General features: G+C 37.1%; 1 protein-coding gene across 1 annotated transcript in view; it reads right to left on the minus strand.

Annotated features, from left to right (window-relative positions):
• LOC104980734 (olfactory receptor 145-like) overlaps positions 1-23,214 on the minus strand; it is a 30,753-nt gene extending 7,539 nt beyond the window's left edge. Inside the window, exons 1-3 of the mRNA XM_010829511.1 lie at positions 23,078-23,214; positions 22,887-22,960; positions 1,389-1,449 (exon numbers count right to left, since the gene is read on the minus strand). Of these exons, the coding sequence (XP_010827813.1) occupies positions 1,389-1,449; positions 22,887-22,960; positions 23,078-23,214 (272 nt within the window). The remainder of the gene's footprint in view (positions 1-1,388; positions 1,450-22,886; positions 22,961-23,077) is intronic.
• Between the last annotated feature and the right edge of the window lie 610 nt (positions 23,215-23,824).

Raw genomic sequence — 23,824 nt, forward strand, 5'->3', positions numbered from 1 at the left:
CATTTTGGCTGCTACAATAAAATCTGGGACTTCCCTGGTGGCTCAGATGTTAAAGTATCTGCCTGGAAACCCAGGTTCGATCCCTGGGTTGAGAAGATCCCCTGGAGAAGGGAATGGCAACCCACTCCAGCATTCTTGCTTGGAGAATTCCATGGGAATTCAGGACAGAGAAGCCTGGCAGGTTCCACCCCATAGGGTGGCGGAGTCAGACATGACGGAGAACTAACACACACACTCACACACACACACACACACACACACAGTAAAATCTACAGATTGAGGGCCTTATAAAAAACCAAAGTTTATTTATCAAAGTTCTGGATCCAAGGAAATCCAGAATCAAGTCCTTGGAAGATTCAGTGTCTGTTGAGATCCCTCTTCCTGGTTCACAGCCTGCCATTTCTTGCTATATCCTCTCAGGACCAAAGAGAAAGGAGACCTCTCTGCTGTCTCTTTTACAAAAGCACTAATCCCATGCATAAGAGCTCTATCGTAATGATGTAATCAACTACCACAGTTCTCACCTCCTAAGGCTGTCACCTTGAGGATTAGGTTTCAACATAAGAATTTCAGGAGGACACAAACATTCAGTCTATAGTAATCTTCACTCAAAGACTACACATTTCGACATTTTAATTTTAAGTTTCACTTTGAATTTTTTCCTTTATTCTTTGTATCTACAACCTAATATCTATGTTTAGGATCATTCCAGTATATCGCATTGGATTTTGAAAATGCTATCCTCACACAATTAGGTAGAATGAGGAAATTCATGATGGAGCATTTTGGAAAAGAATCCAAATAAATAGACAATTATTAATTATATGAATTGCAATTAGATATCCTTCTAGGAAATTTCAGAAATGTTTGTGATATTAAAAAGAGACACCAGACTCTCTTCACAAGAATTATTTTGACAACCAAAACTCCCCATTTCAAAGCAAGTAGCCATGATTGAGGGATGTTCTTTTAGTCAAATCTTGTCATATTTTGAATTTTTAAACAGACCAAAAGAATAGAAATCCTGGGGGCAAAGGCAATGGATAATTGCATTTCTGGACAACAGAACTTAGAAATGTGCCCTAGCAAGTCCCAGTGTTACCGTACATGTATTATTAGAAGAGTAGTGCAGTTATCTGGGGTTTACCCTACTATGCGTATCAAAAGTCCTATCAATGACTTACAGGAAAAAGGTTTTCTCTTAGATTCACTAGTTCATACAGATAAATTATCTACATAGTCTAAAACATAACTCTTGGCAAAGGAAAGAAAGGACACCAGTTTTTAGGGGACAGATTTCTTAAAATTTCGAGTATCCTAAAATAAGCTTTTCTTCTGTATCAGAACTACAACCTTGTGTGAAAAAAAATTAATGTGTTAATTGTCCTTGCGTATTAAGGAATAGAGTTATGAGGTATGAAACAGTCCCTATCAGTGAAGAGAAATAGTCTCAATTGGAAATTGTTTCAGCAATAATCTAAGTAAAAAGCTCCCTCTGATGAGAACTTTTTTCTTAAATAATATCAGAACTAACTTAAAAGAAAAAAAATTGCTCTAAGAAATATATCAAGAGTATAGAAGAGATTTTCCTAGAAACACACAACCTACCAAAAATGAATCAAATAAATATCTGTGGCAAACAAAAGAGTAAAATTAGACCATTATCTTACACCAAACACAAAAATTAATTCAAAATGGATTAAAGAATTAAGTGAAAGACCTGAAAGCATAAAATTTCTAGAAGAAAACACAGGTGCTAACCTCCTTAACATTAATCCTAGAAATGTTAATTAATTAATTACTTTTTAATGAAAGCATAGTTGATTTACATTGTTATATTAGTCTCACATTAGTTATACTAACAGCATAGTTATTCATTTATTTAAATTTTTACATTTCATTTATAAGTTAAAAATGTAGAATTTGTCTTTCTCTATATGACTTATTTCACTAAGCATAATAACTTCCCAAGTCCACCAATCTTGCAAATAAGAAAAAAATTTTTTGACTGATTAGTACCTATGCATATATATTCCAAATCTGCTTCATCCTATTCATTTACTAATGGACATTTATGTTGCTTCCATATCTTGGCAGTTATAAATAATGCTGCTATGAACAATGGGGTTGGAATTAGTGTTTTAATTTTCTTCAGATATATACCCAGAGTAGTAATTGCTGGATCATACAGTGATTCCATTTTTACTTTTCTGAGGAACCTCCATAATGTTTCCCATAATGGCTGTATCAGTTTACATTCCAACCAGACTCCATGTGGATCTCTCTTTACAGCCTTGGTTGTGAACAGCTGTTCTGCTAGTCCCCAGGCTGATTTCAGCAGGAGTTGCTCTATGTGTGGTTGTAGTCTGATATGTTCTTCAGAAAAGGTGAACCCACTGTCTTCCTACTCTGCTATCTTGATCTCCCTTTTTATATTTGTAGTTTTTTTTTATTTTATTTTTAAACTTTACAATATTGTATTAATTTTGCCAAATATCAAAATGAATCCGCCACAGGTATACCTTGTTATAGGCAATCTCTGTGCTGAGGGCTAGTCTAAGGCAAAACAAGTTCTTCCGTGGTCTGTTTAAGCCTGCACCTCTCACTGTACATGCATGAAGACTTTCTAATTTTTTGTGTGTATGCCTCTTAAAAGTCCAAGTCTTTAATGTCTGGCTTCCAAAAGACCAAAAAAAAAAAAAAATGAAGATGGGAGGGATATAAGGTACTGAAACTCCTGAAACTCACTTCAGCTGGGCTGGGGGAGGGAGGGGCAAAGCCATGGTGGGGAGATGCACCAATTATGGCTGCTGTCCTCTCTGCACCTCTGATTCAGAAGGAACCATCAATAATCAGAGAATAGACATTGGATATTTGGAGGAAAATGTCCTATTTACCACCTGGGTCCCATAAGCATTCTTGCAAAGTTCAACAGGAACATATGCAGATGGGTTAGCCAGAGAGTTGTGATTGGGCATAGTTAGCTGCACTACAGTGAAATGACTGAAATCAACCACAATTAACTGTCCAAGTGTCCTGGAAGTTGTGAGGCTTCAATAGACTACACAGCTCCAAAATAGTTATATAAGATAGATTCTGGCAGTGCAATTATTTTTAAGTGGGGAAATATTTGCAGTGCTTCCTATTTGCCCTCTTCCCAGGATCCTCCTCCTTCCCCTTTTACATAGCAATCCATTTCTTTTCACAGCTACCCTCCAGTTCATCAACCCAGTTGCACAAGTTTAAACCTAGCATACCCTCTCATATTTCTTACTTGTTCGATATACTCAAATACATTTAGAGGGGCTATGTCCTTGACTTAAAAGAAATATTATTTAAAAGAATATCTGACCTCTTATTTTGAAGAACATTTCTGACCATTTAAAACAACTTCACTGAAACCTCTTCAATGTTCTATGCTGTAAACATAATTTATCCAACCATCTCACATAGACAGAGATTTTATATACTTCCAGTTTTTATCATCAAAAGCAATGACAAAATAAACACCAGTATACACACATCATTTTATGCCGGTACTTTTACTTCAATAACATCCCAGAAGGTTGTCTTTCTCTGTGTTATATAAATCAAATATTTCTCTGAAGTGAGTCAGTCAGTTCAGTCGCTAAGCCTTGTCTGACTCTTTGGAACCCTGTGGATGGCAGCACACCAGGCCTCCCTGTCCATCACCAGCTCCCAGAGTTTGCTCAAACTCATGTCCATAGAGTCAGTGATGACATCCAACCATCTCATCCTCTGTGTCCCCTTCTCCTCCCACCTTCAATCTTTCCCACCATCAGGGTCTTTTCTAATGAGTCAGTCCTTCATATCAGGTGGCCAAAATATTGGAGTTTCAGCTTCAGTATCAGGTCCTTCCAGTGAATATTCAGGACTGATTTCCTTTAGGATTGACTGGTTGGATCTCCTAGCTGTCCAAGGGACTATGAAGAGTCTTCTCCAACACCACAGTTCAAAAGTATCAGTTCTTCAGCACTCAGCTTTCTTTATGGTCCAACTCTCACATCCATACATGACTACTGGAAAAAATTATAACTTTGACTATATGGACATTTGCTGTCAAAGTAATGTCTCTTCATTTTAATATGCTGTCTAGGTTGGTCATAGCTTTTCTTCCAAGGAGCAAGTGTCTTTTAATTTCATGGCTGCAGTGACCATCTGCAGTGATTTTGGAGCCCCCCCAAAAATAAAGTCTCTCACTGTTTACAACATCTCCCCAATATTTGCCATGAACTGATAGGACCAGATGTCATGATCTTAGCTTTCTGAATGTTGAGGTGTTTTCTTGTTTTTAATTTATTTGCAATTGAAGGATAATTGCTTTACAGAATTTTGTTGTTTTCTGTCAAACCTCAGCGTGAATCAGCCATAGGTATACATATATCCCCTCCCTTCTGAAACTCCCTAGCATCTCCCTCCTCATCCCAACCCTCTAGGTTGATTCAGAGCCCCTGTTTTAGCTTCCTGAGCCAAATTACCATTGGCTATCTATTTTACATATGGTAATGTAAGATTCCATGTTACTCTTTCCATACATCTCACCCTCTCTTCCCCTCTCCCCATGTCCATAAGTCTATTCTCTATGTCTGTTTTTCCATTGCTGCCCTGTAAATAAATTCTTCTGTACCATTTTTCTAGATTCCGTATATATGTTAGAATACAATATTCATCTTTCTCTTTCTGATTAACTTCACTCTGTACATAGGCTCTAGGTTCATCCACCTCATTAGAACTGTCTCAAATGTGTTCCTTTTTATGGCTGAGTAGTATTCCATTGTGCATATGTACCATACTTCTTTACCCATTCATCTGTTGATGGACATCTAGGTTGCTTCCACGATCTAGCCATTGCAAATAGTGCTGTAATGAACAATGGGATACATATGTCTTTTTCAATTTTGGTTTCTTCAGGGTATACACCTAGGAGCTGGGTCATAAGGTGGTTTTATTCCCAGTTTTTAAAAGAATCTCCATACCATCTTTCATAGTGGCTGTATCAATTACATTCCCACCAACAGTGCAAGAGCGTTCCCTTTTCTCTACACCCTCTCCAGCATTTATTGTTTGTAGACTTTTTGATGATGGACATTCTGACTAGTGTCAAGTGATATCTCATTGTAGTTTTGATTTGCATTTCTCTAATAATGAGGGATGTTGAGAATCTTTTCATGTGTTTGATAGTCTTCTGTATATCTTCTTTGGAGAAATGTCTGTTTAGGTCTTTCCCCTATTTTTTGATTGGGTTGTTTGTTTTTCTGGTGTTGAGTTGTATGAGCTGCTTGTATATTTTGGAAGTTAATCCTTTGTCAGTTGTTTCATTTGCTATTATCTTCTCCCATTCTGGGGGTTGTCTTTTCACCCTGCGTAGTTTCCTTTGCTGTGCAAAAGTCTTTAGGTTAATCAGGTCCCACTTCTTTACTTTTGTTTTTATTTCTGTTGCTCTAGGAGGTGGGTCATAGAGGATCTTCGTTTGATTTATGTCATGAAGCATTCTGTGTTTTCCTCTAAGAGTTTTATAGCTTCTGGCCTTACATCTCTGCCTATAATCCATTTTGACTTTATCTTTGTGTGTGGTGTTGGAAATTTTTCCAACTTCATTCTTTTACATGTAGCTATCCAGTTTTCCCAGCACCATTTATTGAAGAGGCTGTCTTTGCCCCATTTTGTTTTCTTGCCTCCTTTGTCAAAAATAAGGTACCCATAGGTGAATGGTTTATTTCTGGGCTTTCTATCTTGTACCATTGATCTATATTTCTGTTTTTATGTTAGTACTATCCGGCCTTGATGACTGTAGCTTTGTAGTATATACTGAAGTCAGGAAGGTTGATCCATCCATTCTTCTTTCTCAAGACTGCTTTGGCTATTTGGGGATTTTGTGCTTCCATATGAATTGTGAAATTTTTTGTTCTAGTTCTGTTAAAATGCCATTGGTAATTTGGTAATGATTGCATTGAATCTGTGGATTGCCTTTGGTAGAATAGTCGTTTTCACAATATTGAGTCTTCCTACCCAGGAGTATGGAATATCTGTCCAACTGTTTATGTCATCTTTGATTTCTTTCATCAGTGCCTTATAATTTTCTGTGTACAGTTCTTTTGTCCTCTTAGGTAAGTTTCTTCCAGGATATTTTATTCTTTTTGTTGAAATGGTGAATGGGATTGATTTCTTAATTTCTCTTTCTGATTTTTCATTGTTAGTATATAGAAATGCAGGTGTTTTCTGTGTATTGATTTTATACCCTGCAAGGTTGTTAAATTCACTGATTAGCTCTAGTAACTTTCTGATACTATCTTTAGGGTTTTCTACATACAGTATCATGTCATCTGCAAGCACTGAAAGCTTTATGTCTTCTTCTCTGATCTGGATTCCTTTTATTTCTTTTTCTTCTCTGATTGCTGTAGCTAGGAATTCCAGAAATGTGTTGAATAATAGTGGTGAAAGTGGGCACCCTTGTCTTGTTTCTGATCTTAGGGGGAATGCTTTCAGTTTTTCACCACTAAAAAAATGTCTGCTGTAGGCTTATCATATATGGCATTTACTATGTTGAGGTAGGTTCCTTCTATGACCGTTTTTGAAGTTTTAATCATAAATGGGTGCTGAATATTGTCAAAGGCTTTTTATGCATCTGTTGAGATTATTTGATTTGTGTATATTGAAGAATGCTTGCTTTCCTGGAAAAAACCCAACTTGATCATTGTGTATGAGGTTTTTGATGTGTTGCTGAATTCTGCTTGCTAAAATTTTGTTGAGGATTTTTGCATCTATGTTCATCAGTGATATTGGCCTTTAGTTTTCTTTTTTTGTGTTGTCTTTGTCTGGTTTTGGTATCAGGATGATGGTGACCTCATAGAATGAGTTTGGAATTGTTGCTTCCTCTGCAATTTTTGAAAGAGTTTTAGAAGGATAGGCATCAGCACTTCTCTAAATGTTTGATAGAATTCTCCTATAAAACCATCTGGTCCTGGGCTTTTGTTTTTTGGGGAGATTTTTGATCACAGCTTCAATTTCAGTGCTTGTAATTGGCTTGTTCATAATTTCTATTTCTTCCTGGGTCAGTCTTGGAAGATTGAACTTTTCTAAAAATCTGTCCATTTCTTCCAGGTTATCCATTTTATTGCCATATAATTGTTCGTAAAAGTCTCATAATTGTTTGTATTTCTGCATTGTCTGTTGTAACCTCTCCTTTTTCATTCCTAATTTTGTTGATTTGATTCTTCTCTCTTTTTTACATGATGAGTCTGGCTAAATGTTTGTCAAATTTTATTTTTTTAATCTTCTCAAAGAAACGGCTTTTAGATTAATTAATCTTTACTATTCTTTCTTTAATTTATTTTTCAATTAAGTCTTCTCTGATCTTTATGATTTCTTTCCATTTACTAATTTTGGGGTTTCTCATTCTTCTTTTTATAGTTGTTCTAGGTGTAAAGTTAGGATGTCTATTTGATGTTTTTCTTGTTAATTCTGGTGGGATTGCATTGCTATGAATTTCCCTTTTAGAACTGCTTTTGCTGCATCCCATAGGTTTTGAATTGTCTCATTTTCATTGTCATTTGTATCTAGGATTTTTTTCTCTTTAATTCAACATATACTGCTGTACTTTTTTTAACTTATTGCTTTTAATTTCAGGCTAATTACTTTACAATATTGTGTTGGTCCTGTCACACATCAGCAAAAGAGACACAGATGTATAGAACAGTCTTTTGGACTCTGTATCTAGAATTTTTTTATTTCCTTTTTTATTTCTTCAGTAACCTGTAAAAATATTGCTTAATCTCCATTTGTTTGTGCTTTTGGCAGTTTTTTTCTTGTAACTGATATCTAGTCTCATAACGTTGTGGTCAGAGAAGATGGTTGATATGATTTCAATTTTCTTAAATTTACTGAGGTTTGATTTGTGACCCATGATGTTGTCTATCCTGGAGAACGTTCCATGTGCACATGAGAAGAAGGTGTATTCTTCTGCATTTGGATGGAATGTCCTGAAGATATCAATGAGATCCATCTCATCTAATGTATCATTTAAGACTTGTGTTTCCTTATTAATTTTCTGCTTTGATGATGTGTCCATTGGTGTGAGTGGGGTTTTAAAGTCTACTCTTGTGTTACTGTCAATTTCTCCTTTTATGTCTGCTAGTGTTGTGTCTCGGAGAAGACAATGGCACCCCACTCCAGTGCTCTTGCCTGGAAAATTCCATGGGCAGAGGAGCCTGGTGGGCTGCAGTCCATGAGGTCGCTAAGAATTGGACACGACTGAGCGACTTCACTTTCACTTTTCACTTTCATGCATTGGAGAAGGAAATGGCAACCCACTCCAGTATTCTTGCCTGGAAAATCCCAGGGATGGGGGAGCCTGGTGGGCTGCCGTCTATGGGGTTGCACAGAGTCGGACATGACTGAAGCAACTTAGCAGTAGCAGCAGCAGTGTTGTGTCTTATGCACTGAGGTGCTCCTATGTTGGGTTCATAGATATTTACAATTGTTATGTCTTCCTCTTGGATTGATCCCTTGATCATTATGTAGTGTCCTTCCTTATCTCTTGCAACCTTCTTTATTTTAAGGTCTATTTTGTCTGATATGAAGTTTGCTACTCTAGCTTTCTTTTGCTTCCCGTTTGCATGGGATATATTTTGCCATACTCTCACTTTCAGTCTATATGTGTCTTTAGGTCTGAGTGGGTTTCTTGCAGACAGTATATATATGGGTCTTGCATCCATCAGCCAGTCTGTGTCTTTCAGTTGAAGCGTTTATTCCGCTTATATGTAAAGTAATTATTGATATATATGTACCTATTGACGTTCTCTTAATTGTTTGGGGTTGATTTTGTAGATCTTTTTCTTCTCTTGCATTTCTTCACGATATAATTCTCTTTAACATTTGTTGTAAAGCTGGTTTGGTGGTACTTAATTCTCGTAACTTTTGCTTGTCTGAAAAACTTTTGATTTCTCCATCAATTTGGAATGAGATCCTTGCTGGGTACAATAATCTTCATTGTAGATTTTTCCCTTTCAGTACTTTAAATATATACTGTCATTCCCTTCTGACCTGCAAGGTTTCTGCTGAAAAATCAGCTATTAAACACACGGGGTTTCCCTTGTATACTGCCTGTTGCTTTTCCCTTGTTACTTTTAATATTCTTTCTTTTTGATTAGTCTTTGTTAGTTTGATTAGTATGTGTCTTGGCATGTTTCTCCTTGGGATTATCCTGTTTAGGACTCTTTGTGCCTCTTGGACATGATTGACTATTTTCTTTTCCATGTTGGAGATATATTCCACCATAATTACTTCCAAAATTTTCTCATATCTTTTTTTTTTTTTTCTCTCTCTTCTCCTTCTGGGACCCCTATAATTTGAAAGTTGGTACATTTGATATTGTCCCAGAGGTTTGTTTGCTTTCTTTCTTTTTTTTTTTTTTTTAACTCTGATGGGCATGGCTGCGTAAGGTGTTAATCCTGGTCTGCTGATGATTGGGTTTTTATTTTTGCTTTGTTTGTTGTTTCAATGAGGTGTCCTGCACAGGGTGCTACTGATGATTGGTGATGCCAGGTCTTGTATTCAAGCAGTTTCTTTTGTGTAAGTTCTCACTATTTGATACTCCCTATGGTTATTTCTCTGGTAGTCTAGGGTCTTGGAGTCAGAGCTCCCACTCCAAAGGCTCAGGGCTTGATGTCTGTTCAGGAATGAAGATTTCACAAATGGTCTATTATGGCATTAAGTGACATTAAAACAAACACCAAAAAATGAGAAACCAAAGATCAACCCCAGACAAATGGCAGTTACAAAACCAGGCAAATAATAATTAATTTAATGGAGTATACACATATACACCCATAAGCAAAATCAAAACAATCCAACTAAAATATAGTAGATTGACCCAGCAAACAAAAGAAATAAAAAATTATATCTAGCAGTTGAGAACAAAACTAACTAAAGCACAAACTGGAAAACAAAACTAAAGCAAGTCTCCATGTGAGGAATAAAGCAATGAAAACAAAACTAACAAATATGTTGAGAGAAAAGGAAAAAAAGTAAAGAAATAAAGAATAGATAGAGGTAGAGGTAGATAAAGTAGAGGTAGATAAAGAAGATTTATATACATTAAAGATTAACTGCAAGGGAAGAGAACAGTGGGAAAAGTAAACAAAGGAATAAGTATAGAAAAAATATAATAGGTTTAAAAAACTAAAACAAACAAACAAAAAGAGAAAATTGAAAGAAAGAAGAAAAAGGAAGAAGACAGAAAAAAATAAAAAAGGAAAACTCCACAGAACTGCAAAATCCCGACATAGATGCAGAAGTTTGTAACAACAACAAGAAAAAAAATGTGACCCCCCCCCCAAAAAAAACACCTCAAAAGCCTAATTAGATTTCATAGTGCCAATAAAATTGATAGCTACAACTGGGGGCAAAGGAAAAGAAAAAAAAAATTAATCCAAAAGAATCTAAAGAACAAGTCAAAACATAAGAATAACAAATGATTTTCTTGAGTCACCGCTGTCTGAGTCTTTTCCCTCACTGGGAGTCACAGTCCACCTCACCTCCCTAGGATGCCCTCCAACACTGTGCTCGTCTCTGGATCTGCTGTGGGGGCAGCTCAGATTCTAATCTGGCCCTGCTCCTGTGTGTTCTTGCCTCCAATGTCCACAGCTCTCAGAACTAGTGCGTTTTCTTTTGTGGGAGCTCTCAGTGTCCTTTTATATATTCCATAGACAAAGAGTCTGCCTAGTTGGTTATGTGGATTTAATCTGCAGCTTGTACAGCTGGTGGGAATGTTTTGGGTCTTCTTCCTTAGCCACACCACCTCTGGGTTTCAACTGTGGTTTTATTTCCACCTCTGCATGTGGGTTGTCCACTGGGGTTTGCTCCTGCAGTTTCCCTGGAGGAGTTGGGTCTGCCCCATTGAGGGCCCGGTGTGGAGGTGGTGCAGCTGCTTGGATTGCAGGGGTTCTGGCAACTCCAGGTACTCAGGGGAATTGGCAGCTAGGGTAACAGGAAATATAGTGCTCCAGAAGAGTATGGCAACCAGTATTGGCCAATATACACCATTATTCTTGCCTGAAGAACCCCTGTGACAAAGAAGCCTGGCAGGCCACAGTCCACAGGGTCACAAAGAGTTGGACACGACAGAAGTGACCCTGCATGCATAGACGCAAGAATATTTTTGCCTATCGCAGCTCTGCCTCAGTGAAGTTTGAGTGTGAAGGTGGCACAGCTGCTTGGCTTGTGGGGACCCTGGCAGTGCCAAGTGAACAGGGATGCAGACTGCCTCTGTCACAGGAGTTATAGCCCTATCAGAGTCTTTCTCGAGCCTCTTGTAGATGGCGATCAGAAGGCCTCTCTATCCAGTCTTTCTCCATAGTGCTACCCATTCAGGCACTTAGAGGGTGTCCTTCCTTGGGTCCTTCTCTGTTGTTTGGCGCATCAGGCACATAGACGGACCAACCTGGCTGGGATCCTATTCAGTATATCACATATCAAGCACTTACAGGGGTATCCTGGTTGGGTTCCTACTCTTTAGTTCAGTGCATCAGGTGTTTGATGGGCCAGTCTCTCTATTGTTCAGCTGCCATTGCTTGCATCTGTGGAGAGAGAGGTTATGGTGATGGCTCCAACCCCTAGGCATGACTCGGCAACATCGCCTTGGTTCCACGGCTGCCTGGCTTTCCTCCACAGGCATTTCCCACCACAATCTCCTCCCTCACACCCCCTTGATCTGTCTCTTCACAGTCAACAGCAGCCCTAGCCATGGGATTGCTCCATAATCCCTAAACTCCAGCTTTCAGCCACTGCACCTTCCAGAGGACTTGCATCCCCGTCTGGGGTATATATGGCTGTGACAAGAACTGTCTGATTATCTTTCCATTTATGCTGCCACAGATCAGTTGTTTCACTCTCAGTCTTAAAATGTTTCTCCTCTGATTCAGACAATTGGGCCAATGTGGGGCTCAGACCCCTGCTTCAGTTCCCCAACCAGCGGAGGGTAGGTCCAGTCCTACTAACACTCCTGTTTTTCCCTCTAGTTCCTTTGTCTTATTGAGTTTGTGTCTTCTATATATTATTTTCTGCTGGTCACATACTCCTGTCTGCTCTCAGCTGGTTTTCTGCATGAACATCTGTGTCTGAAGGTGTATTCCAGATGTATCCATGGAGAGAGATATTCTCTACACCCACCTACTTCTCCACCATCTTGTTTGTCTATCCAGTTTAGTTCAGTCATATATCATGTCCGACTCTTTGCAACAGCATGAATCACAGCACGCCAGGCCTCCCTGTCCATCATCAGCTCCTGGAGTTGGCCCAAACTCATGTGCGCCAAGTCGGTGATGCCATTGAGCCATCTCATCCTCTGTCACCCCCTTCTCCTCCTGCCCCCAATCCCTCCCAGCATCAGGGTCTTTTCCAATGAATCAATTCTTCGCATGAGGTGGCCAAAGTATTGGAGATTCAGTCTCAGCATCAGTCCTTCCAGTGAACACCCAGGACTGATCTCCTTTAGGATGGATTTGTTGAATCTCCTTACAGTCCAAGGAACTCTCAAGAGTCTTCTCCAACACCACAGTCCAAAAGCATCAATTCTTCAGCATTCAGCTTTCTTCACAGTTCAACTCTCACATCCAACATGACTACTGGAAAAACCACAGCCTTGACTAGACGGACCTTTGTTGGCAAAGTAATATCTCTGCTTTTGAATATGCTATCTAGGTTGGTCATAACTTTCCTTTCAAGGAGTAAGCATCTTTTAATTCCATGGCTGCAATCACTATCTGCAGTGACTTTGGAGCCCAAAAATAGAATGTATGACACTGTTTCCACTGTTTTCCCATCTATTTGCCATGAAGTAATGGGACCGGATGCCAAGATCTTAGTTTTCTGAATGTTGAGCCTCAAGCCAACTTTTTCACTCTCCTCTTTCACTTTCATCAAGAGGCTTTTTAGTTCCTCTTCACTTTCTGCTATAAAGGTGGTGTCATCTGCACATCTTAGGTTATTGATATTTCTCCTGGAAATCTTGATTCCAGCTTGTGCTTCTTCCACCCCAGCGTTTCTCATTATGTACTCTGCATATAAGTTAAATAAGCAGGGTGACAAATACAGCCTTGATGTACCCCTTTACCTATTCGAAACCAGTCTGTTGTTCCATATCCAGTTCTAACTGTTGCTACATGAGTTGCATATAGGTTTCTCAAGAGGCAGGTCCGGTGGTCTGGTATTCCAGTCTCCTTCAGAATTTTCCACAGTTTATTGTGATCCACACAGTCAAAGGCTTTGGCATAGTCAATAAAGCAGAAATAGATGTTTTTCTGGGACTTTCTTGCTGTTGCAATGATCCAGCGGATGTTGACACTTTGATCTCTGGTTCCTCTGCCTTTTCTAAAACCAGCTTGAACATCTGGAAGTTCATAGTTCACGTATTGCTGAAGCCTGACTTGGAGAATTTTAAACATTACTTTATGAGCGTGTGAGATAAGTGCAACTGTGCCATGGTTTGAGCGTTCTTTGGCATTTCCTTTCTTTGGGATTGGAATGAAAACTGACCTTTTCCAGTCCTGTGGCCACTGCTGAGTTTTCCAAATTTGCTGGCATATTGAGTGCAGCACTTTCACAGCATCATCTTTCAGGATTTGAAATAGCTCAACTGGAATTCCATCACCTCCACTAGCTTTGTTCCTAGTGATTCTTCCTAAGGCCCACTTGACTTCACATTCCAGGATGTCTGGCTCTAGGTGAGTGATCACACCATTGTGATTATCTTGGTCATGAAGATCTTTTTTGTACAGTTCTTCTGTGTATTCTTGCCACCTCTTCTTACTATCTTCTGCTTCTGTTAGGTCCATATCATGTCTGTCCTTTATTGAGCCCATCTTTGCATGAAATGTTCCCTTGGTACCTCTAATTTTCTTGAAGAAATCTCTAGTCTTTCCCATTCTGTTGCTTCCCTCTATTTCTTTGCATTGATCACTGAGGAAGGCTTTCTTATCTCTTCTTGCTATTTTTTGGAACTCTGCATTCAGATGCTTATATCCTTCCTTTTCTCCTTTGCTTTTCGCTTCTCTTCTTTTCACAGCTATTTGTAAGGCCTCCTCAGACAGCCATTTTGCTTTTTTGCATTTCTTTTCCATGGGGATGGTCTTGATCCCTGTCTCCTGTATGTCACGAACCTCCATACATATTTCATCAGGCACTCTGTCTATCAGATTTGGTCCCTTAAATCTGTTTCTCACTTCCACTGTATAATCATAAGGGATTTTATTTAGGTCATACCTGAATATTCTAGTCATTTCCCTTACTTTCTTCAATTTAAGTCTGAATTTGCCAATAAGGAGTTCATGATCTGAGCCACAGTCAGCTCCTGGTCTTGTTTCAGCTGACAAGTATCTATAAACCCAAAATTAATTTCTATACTCAATAAACTATACAGATGTGTGTAGTATGTAATACAGGCACTCCTCAAGAAACAAAACAAATCTCAAATAACAAACCATGGCTAAGGTCAGAGAATAAATAAACAAAATATAGATAGAAAAAAACAGAAATGTTAATGGACAAAAGAGTTAGCTTTTCTTTAAATATAATAAAAAGTGATAAACTGTTAGCCATGCTTACCAAAAAGAAAGGAAAGAGGACTCAAATAAACAAAGTAAGAGAAGAAACAAGAGAAATAACAACTGACTTCACAGAGATACAAATAATTTATAAGCAAATACCATGAACTGTTGCAGACCAACTCAATGGACAACCAATAAGAAATGGATAGATTTCTAGAAACACTCAACCAGGAAAGATAGGATCTAAAAGAAGCAGACAATGTAAACGGACTGATCACTAGTAGCAAAATTAAAGTTGCAATAAAAGATGTCTCCCAGCAAACAAAAGTTCAGGACTGAACAGCTTCATGGGGAAACTTTACCAAACCTATGAAGAAGAGCTAACACCTAGGCTTTTCAAACTATTCCAGAAAATTGAAAAGAATGGAGAACTCTCAGACTCATTCTAAAAGGCCACCACTATGCTGAAAGCAGAACCAAAGACACTTCAAAAAATTACAGGCCAATACCTCTGAGGAATGTAAATGCAAAAGCCCTCAATGAAATACCAAAATGAATTCAACAATACATGAAATAGATTATATACTATGATTAAGTAGAATTTTTTCCATGGATGCATGGTTGGCTCAATATTCTCAGTTAAATCAATATGCAGTGTGTGTGTGTGTGTGTGTGTGTGTGATTAGTCACTCAGTCATGTTCGACTCTCTGTTACTGTGGACTATAGCCAGCCAGGCTCTGTCCATGGGATTTTCCCAGCAAGAATACTGGAGCAACTTTCCACTGATACATCAGATTAACAAAAGGAAGGATAAAAGTCATATGACCATCTCAATGGATGCAGAAAATACATTCCACAAAATTCAACATCCAATAATGGTAAAAACTCTCATGATGGTGGGTAAAGAAGAAATATATTTCAACATAATAAAGGCCATGTAAGACAACTTTCATCATACTCAGTGGTGAAAAGCTGGAAACCTTTCCTTTAAAATCAGGAACAAGACAAAAAACACTAATCTCACTATTTCTATGTAACACAGTATTGGTAGATCTAGCCATACAAATCATATAAGAAACAGAAAAAAAAAAAAAAAGGACATCCAAATTAGAAGAGAAGAAGGAAAACTGTCACTGTTTGCAGATGCCCTGATACTTTTATAGAAAACCTTAAAGTCTCTGCTCAGAAGCTATCAGAACTAATTAATGAAGGCAAGAAATTTGGACTCGTTAATTAGCATAAGGTTAATATGCAAAATTCTTTTCCATAAAAAGTAATGAAATATTCAAAAAATAACACTTAAAAATCCCATTTAAACCACATGCAAAGGAGAACTTACCCAGGGATAAACTTACCAAAAAGGGGAAAGTACTATACTCTGAAAAGATAAAACATGGATGAAGAAAACTGAAGAATATACAAAGAAATGGAACAATATCCCACATATTTATGGATTAGAAGAATTAATATTAATGGCCATTTACCAAAAACAATCTACAAGTTTAAGGCAGTTCCCACCCATGATATTTATTAAAGAACTAAAAGTAATCATCATAAAATTAATATGGAACAACAGAAGACTTCAAACTGTGAAAGCCATCTTAAGAAAAAAGAACCAGCTGGGTGTATCACCCTCCCAGACTTCAGACTATACTATATTGCTATATACAAAGCTATAGCAATATTAACAGTGTGGAACTTGCACAAAAACAAACACATATATCAGTAAAACAGAACAGAGGGCCTGGTAATAAATTCAAACAACTATGCTTAATTAAATAATGACAAGGAGTCAAAAATATGCAATGGACAAAATACAGTCTCTTCAAGAAGTGATGCTGGAAAACTGAAGAAATTCATGTAAAGCAATGAGATTAGCACATTCCCTCAAACCATATGAAAAATTACCTCAAAATAGGTTGAAAACCTAAATTAAAGTCTGAGGTCATGAAGCTTTTAGACGAAAACTTAGGCAGAACACTCCTTGAAATAATGCTAGCAATATTTTTTTTCAATGCGTTTCCAAAGGCAAATGAAATAAAAAGAAAAATGCATAAATGTGACCTAGTTAAACTTTAAACTGTAGCACAGCAAAGGTGATTATCAACAGAATAAAAAATCAGTCTAATGAATAGGAGAAAATGATTACAAATTACATATCCAGCAAGTGGTTAATATTCAAAATATATATGCAGCTCATACAAATCAATATCAAGGAAAAAAGTAACCAAATTAAGAAATGAGTGGAAGAACTGAATAGACATTTGTTCCAAGGAAAACATACAGATGGCCAACAAGTGCATAAAAGGATGCTCACCCTTGCAAATCACCTGGGAAATGCAAATCAAAACCATGACATATTACCTCACACCTGTCAGAATTTCTATCATCAAAAAGACAAAAAATAGCAAATGTTGAAAGAATGTGAGGGAAATTGAACCCTTGTATAATGGTGTGAATGTAAATTGGTTCACCACAATGGAAAACAATACAGAAGTTCTTCAAAAAACTAAAAATTGTTAATGTGGTGTATCACATTGATTTATTTGCAAATACTGAAGAATCCTTGCATCCCAGGGATAAACCTACTTGGTCACGATGTATGATCTTTTTAATATGTTGTTGGATTCTGTTTGTTAGAATTTTGTTGAGGATTTTTGCATCTATGTTCATCAGTGATATTGGCCTGTAGTTTGTGTGTGTGTGTGTGTGTGTGTGTGTGTGTGTGTGGCATCTTTGTCTGGTTTTGGTATTAGGGTGATGGTGGCCTCATAGAATGAGTTTGGGAATTTACCTTCCTATACAATTTTCTGGAAGAGTTTGAATAGGATAGGTGTTAGCTATTCTCTAAATTTTTGGTAGAATTCACCTGTGAAGACATCTGGTACTGGGCTTTTGTTTTTTGAGAGATTTTTGATTACAGTTTTGATTTCCATGCTTGTGATGGGTATGTTAAGATTTTTTATTTCTTGGTTCAGTTTTAAAAGATTATACTTTTCCAAGAATTTGTCCATTTCTTCCAATAGATGCACAGACAATCTTTGACAAAATTCAACACCAATTTATGACAAAAACTCTCCAGAAAGCAGGCATAGAAGAAACATATCTCAAAATAATGAAAGCCACATAGATAAACCCACACCAGACATTATCCTCAATGGCGAAAAATTGAAAGCATTCCCACTAAAGTCAGGAACAAGACAAGGGTGTCCACTCTCACCACTATTCTTCAACATAGTTTTGTATGTTTTAGCCACAGCAATCAGAGAAGAAAAAGAAATAATAGGAATCCAGATTGGAAAAGAAGTAAAACTCTCATTGTTTGCAGATGACATGATCCTCTACATTGAAAACCCAAAGACACCACCAGAAAATTACTGGAGCTAATCAATGAATATAGTGAAGTTACAGGATGTAAAATTAATACAAAGAAATCCCTTGCGTTCTGATATACTAACAATGAGAAAACAGAAAGATAAATCAAGGAAACAATCCCATTCACCACTGAGACAAAAAGAACAAAATACTTGGGAATAAATTTACCTAAAGAAACAAAAGACCTTTATATAGAAAACTATAAAACACTGGTGAAAGAAATCAAAGAGGACACTAATAGATGGAGAAATATACCGTGTTCATGGACTGGAAGAATCAATATAGTGAAAATGAGTTTACTACCCAAAGAAATCTATGGATTCAATGTAATCCTTATAAAGCTACAAACAGTATTTTCAGAGAACTAGAACAAATAATTTCACAATTTATATGGAAACACAAAAAACCTTGAATAGCCAAATCAAGCTTGAGAAAGAAGAATGGAACTGGAGGCATTAACCTGCCTGACTTTAGACTATACTACAAAGCTATAGTCATTAAGGCAGTATGGTACTGACACAGACAGAAATATAGATCCATGGAACAAAACCAAAAACCCAGAGATAAATACATGCAACTATGGACACTTTATCTTTGATAAAGGAGGAAAAAATATGCAATGGAGAAAAGACAATCTCTTTAACAAGTGGTGCTGGGAAAACTGGTCAACCACCTGTAACAGAATGAAACTAGAACACTTTCTAATACCATACACAAAAATAAACTCAAAACGGATTATAGATCTAAATTAAAGACCAGAAAATACAAAGCTCTTAGAGGAAAATATAGGCAGAACACTCTCTTACATAAATCAAAACAAGATCCTCTATGACCTACTTCCCTGAGAAATGGAAATAAAAGCAAAAATAAATGGGACCTAATTAAACTTAAAAGCTTTTGCAAAATGAAGGAAACTATAAGCAGGGTGAAAAGACAGCCTTCGGAATGAGAAAATAATAGCAAACGAAGCAACTGACAAATAATTAATCTAAAAAATATACAAACAGCTCATACAACCCAATACCAGAAAAATAAACGACCCAATCAAAAAATGGGCCAAAGACCTAAACAGACATTTCTCCCAAGAAGACATACAGATGGCTAACAAACACATAAAAAGATGCTCACCATCACTCATTATCAGAGAAATGCAAATCAAAACCACAATGAAGTACCATCTCACACCAGTCAGAATGGCTGCTATCAAAAAATCTACCAACAATAATAAAAGTATACAAAAAATACCTGCTGGAGAGGGTGTGGGGAAAAGGGAGCCTTCTTACATTGTTGGTGGGAATTCAAACTAGTACAGCCACTATGCAGAACTGTGTGGAGATTCCTTTAAAAGCTGGAAATAAAACTCCCATATGACCGAGCAATCCCACTGTTGGGCATACACACGGAGGAAACCAGAATTGAGAGAGACACGTGCACCCTAATGTTCATTTCAGCACTGTTTACAATAGCTAGGACATGGAAGCAACCTAGATGTCCATTGGCAGACGTTTGGATAACAAAGCTGTGGTACATACACACAATAGAATATTACTCCATTAATAAAAAAGAATGCTTTTATGTCAGTTCTAAGAAGGTGGATGAAACTGAAGCCTATTATCCAGAGTGAAGTAAATCAGAAAGAAAAACACCAATACGGTATGCTAACGCATATATATGGAATTTAAAAAGATGGTCATGATGATCATATATATAAGACAGCAAAACAGACACAGATATAAAGACCAGACTTTGGACTCTGTGGGAGAAGGCGAGGGTGGGATGATTTGAGAGAATAGCTCTGAAATATGTATATTACCATATGCGAAATAGATTACCAGTCCAAATTTGATGCATAAAACAGGGCAGTCAAAGCCGGTGCACTGGGACAGCCCAGAGGGATGGTATGGGGAGGCAGGTGGAGGAGGATTCAGGATCGGGGGACACATGTACACCCATGGCTGATTCATGTCAATGTATGGCAAAAACCACCACAATATTGTAAAGTAATTATCATCCAACTAAAATAAATTAATTAATTTTTAAAAAAGTAAAAATTGAATTACCACATATCCTGCAATTCCACACCAGGGGATATAAGTGGAGAAAAATAAAGCATTAATACAAAAAAAAAGAAACATGCACATCAAAATTCATTGCAACACTATTTACAATAGCCAAGAAATGAAAGCCACCCATGTGTCCATAAACAACCAAATGGATATACATACAATGGGATATTACACAGCCATAAAAAGAATGAAAGTTTTCCACTTTCAAATACATACATGGATCTAGACAATTTTATGATTAGTGAAATAATTCTCATGTAGAAATACACAATAAGATACCACTTATATGTGAATTTTAAAAATAAAACAAAGAAATGTATACTTCAAAACAGAGAGAAATTCACAAAGAAAAGAAAAAAAAAAACTAGATGTAACTAAAAGAGGAGGAGAATGATAGGGGTACAGGATTAAGAAACACAAATGACTATGTGTGAAGGAAATAAACAACTAGAAGATATTTTCAGAGAAGGCAATGGCACCCCACTCCAGTACTCTTGCCTGGAAAATCCCATGGACAGAGGAGCCTGGTGGGCTGCAATCCATGGGGTCGCTAAGAGTCAGACACGACTGAGTGACTTCACTTTCACATTTCACTTTCATGCACTGGAGAAGGAAATGGCAGCCCACTCCATTGTTCTTGCCTGGAGAATCCCAGGAACAGAGGAGCCTGGTGGGCTGCAATCCATGGGGTCGCTAAGAGTCAGACACGACTGAGTGACTTCACTTTCACATTTCACTTTCATGCACTGGAGAAGGAAATGGCAGCCCACTCCATTGTTCTTGCCTGGAGAATCCCAGGGACGGGGGAGCCTGGTGGGCTGCCATCTATGGGGCCACACAGTGTTGGACACAACTGAAGTGACTTAGCAGCAGCAGAAGATATTTTATAGCACAGGGAATTATAGCCATTATCTTGTAATAAATCTTAATGGAGTATAATCAGTAAAAACACTGAATCACTATCCTGTATACATGAAAATAATATTGTGAATCAGCTATACTTCAATAAAAATGCATTTAAAAAATAAATTCCAGCATGAAAATATGTTTTTAGTTCAAAAATGATAAGAAAAGGGTCTTAGACAAACCACAAAGAGTTAATACAATATTCTGAAAGGCCAGATATAAGATTACAGGTACAGGAATCAAGGGAGGTAAATCCATCTGGCATGAGAAAATTTAGAATGAAAGACCTATATAGCTGTCTAAACTTATCTAATAATTTATTTCCAAAATATTTTGTGTACAATATGTACATGACTCTGCGGACTCTAAAATATATCTGTCAAGTATTTCATTAAGAAAACTACCAAAAACTCACAAACTATGATATATGTTATCTCAGTTTTCAACTATATATATGTCTATTTACACAAATATTTCTCCAAGTAAAAAGACAGCCAGCAAAAGTCAGTGACAGCACGAAGTTCACTCACCCTCATATGACTAAGTAAGCTCTTCTAAAACTTACCTATCTCATATCATTCAGCTAGATTTTCAAGGACAAATACACATGGGGAAAATACAGCTAAAAGCACTGACTAAACTATGGTGGAAATATTTTATGACCTTGGTAGACGTTAAATTGAAGTTTTCATTATTTACCAAAACATAAATGAATGTTCTGGAGAAGGAAATGGCAACCCACTCCAGTAGGCTTGCCTGGAAAATCCCATGGGCAGAGGAGCCAGGTAGGCTACAGTCCATGGGGTTGCGAAGAGTCAGACACGACTGAGTGACTTAACTGTCACTTTTCACTTTTATGCATTGGAGAAGGAAATGGCAACCCACTCCAGTATTCTTGCCTGGAGAATCTCAGGGACAGAGGAGCCTGGTGGGATGCCATCTATAGGGTTGCACACAGTCAGACACAATTGAACAACTTAGCAGCTGCAGCAAATGAATGTTCAGTGAACTTTTCAGTATGGCTGTTATGTTTGATGAATAAATAAGAAAAACAGGTATTTTCAATATTATCACGTTAATGTAAATTATCTAAAAAGTCAAAATACTCATATTTAAAGAAGAACTTAATACAATACTTTGATCACCTGATGCAAAGTGACTACTCATTAGAAAAGAGTTGACTCATTAGAAAAGACCCTGATGCTGGGAAAGATTGGAAGCAGGAGGAGAGGGAATGACAGATGACAATGGTTGGATGGCATCACCAACTCAAAGGACATGAGTTTGAGCAAGCTCCAGGAGATGGTGAAGGACAGGGAAATCTTGGGTGTTACAGTCAATGGGGTTGCAAAGAGTCAGAAACAACTGAGCGACTGAACAACAACAAACCAGAATTATGATCCTTTTATCTATTAGATAATATTTCCATACAAAATATCATCATAATCTTAATGGAAATGTGTACTTGTATGTGGAATATAATATTTTCTATCCGGTTTTAATAATGAAATATCAATTACCAATCAAGAATTCATTTTTTTCTATTTTTATTGAAGTGTTTTTGATATGCATTATATGAGCTACGAGATTCACAATTCTTAGAGGTTATATTCCATTTATAGTTATTATAAAATCTTGGCTATATGTCCCGTGTTGTACATTCTATTGTTATAACTTAGTTTACACATAATATTTTGTATGTCTTCATCACCTATCCCTATACTGCCTGTCTCCACTTCCCTCTCCCCACAGGTGACCATAAATTTGTTCTCTTAATCAGTGAATCTTTCTCTTCTGTTCTATTCACTAATTTGTTACAGTTTTCAGATTCCACATATAAGTGATACCATATGTGTCTTTTTCTGCCTGATTTATTCCACTTACCACAATACCTTCCAAGTCCATTGATGTTGCTGTAAATGGGGAGTTTTCATTCTTTTGATGGATGAGTAATATTCCATTTTATCTATTTACCACATCTTTTCCCTTCATCTGTTGATGGAGATTTAGGATGCTCCCATATCTCGGCAATTGTAAATAATGCTATGCTGAATATTGGGGTACAAATATCTTTTTGAATTAGTGTTTTCATATTTTTCAGATATATACCCAGGAGTGGAATTACTGGGACATATGGTATTTCTATTTCTAGCTTTTTGAAATACCTCCACACTGAAAAATTTCCACTTGCAAGCTCATTCAGAAACAATTCTCTGGAAGTTCCATCTTTTTCTTCACAGTTGTTTCTTTCCTTCCATTTTTTCACAAGATGAACAGGGGATTCAAAAACTGGTCTCTGCATTTTTAGCTATTTGATTCTGAGCAAGTCATAGAACTATTTCCTTAGCAAAAAATCAGATAAGGAGACTTATCTTTTAAGACCATTTATAAAATTCTAGAACATATTACTTCCTAGAGATTTAATTTTTCCTCTAATAAAGGGAAGGAGTCAAGTTTACGAACTAAAAGAATAAATATCAACAGGACAATGTTTCTGTCAAATATTTTTGTTTTGTGTTGAAAAGCGGAAAACACATCTTTCTTTGCAAAAGGGAGGTGCTCTTACATAATTAGACAATGAATCTTGACCTTACATTTGATAATGAATTCTATAGTCAAAAATATCACTGTTTAACTTTTAATCAATATCAGAATCCACTGATATGCAAGTTGATAACAATTTCAATCATATTTTATGACAGCGTATCAATTGACCAATACAATAAAAAGAGGCATATGTTATTAGTGTGGATTGAGAAAGGCCGACAGAATAATTTAGCTTATTCATTTTCAAGTACCCTCAAGAATAAAGAACTATGGTTCAATAAAGTGTTCAATTTCTTTACCTGTGTGGCACTTAAGATACAGAATAGGAGCTATTACTAAAAGAATCCAGAAAAATTTGGGGAATT

This window comes from Bison bison, unplaced genomic scaffold, assembly GCF_000754665.1.
Source record: "Bison bison bison isolate TAMUID 2011002044 unplaced genomic scaffold, Bison_UMD1.0 scf7180017864506, whole genome shotgun sequence".
Taxonomy (NCBI): domain Eukaryota; kingdom Metazoa; phylum Chordata; class Mammalia; order Artiodactyla; family Bovidae; genus Bison; species Bison bison.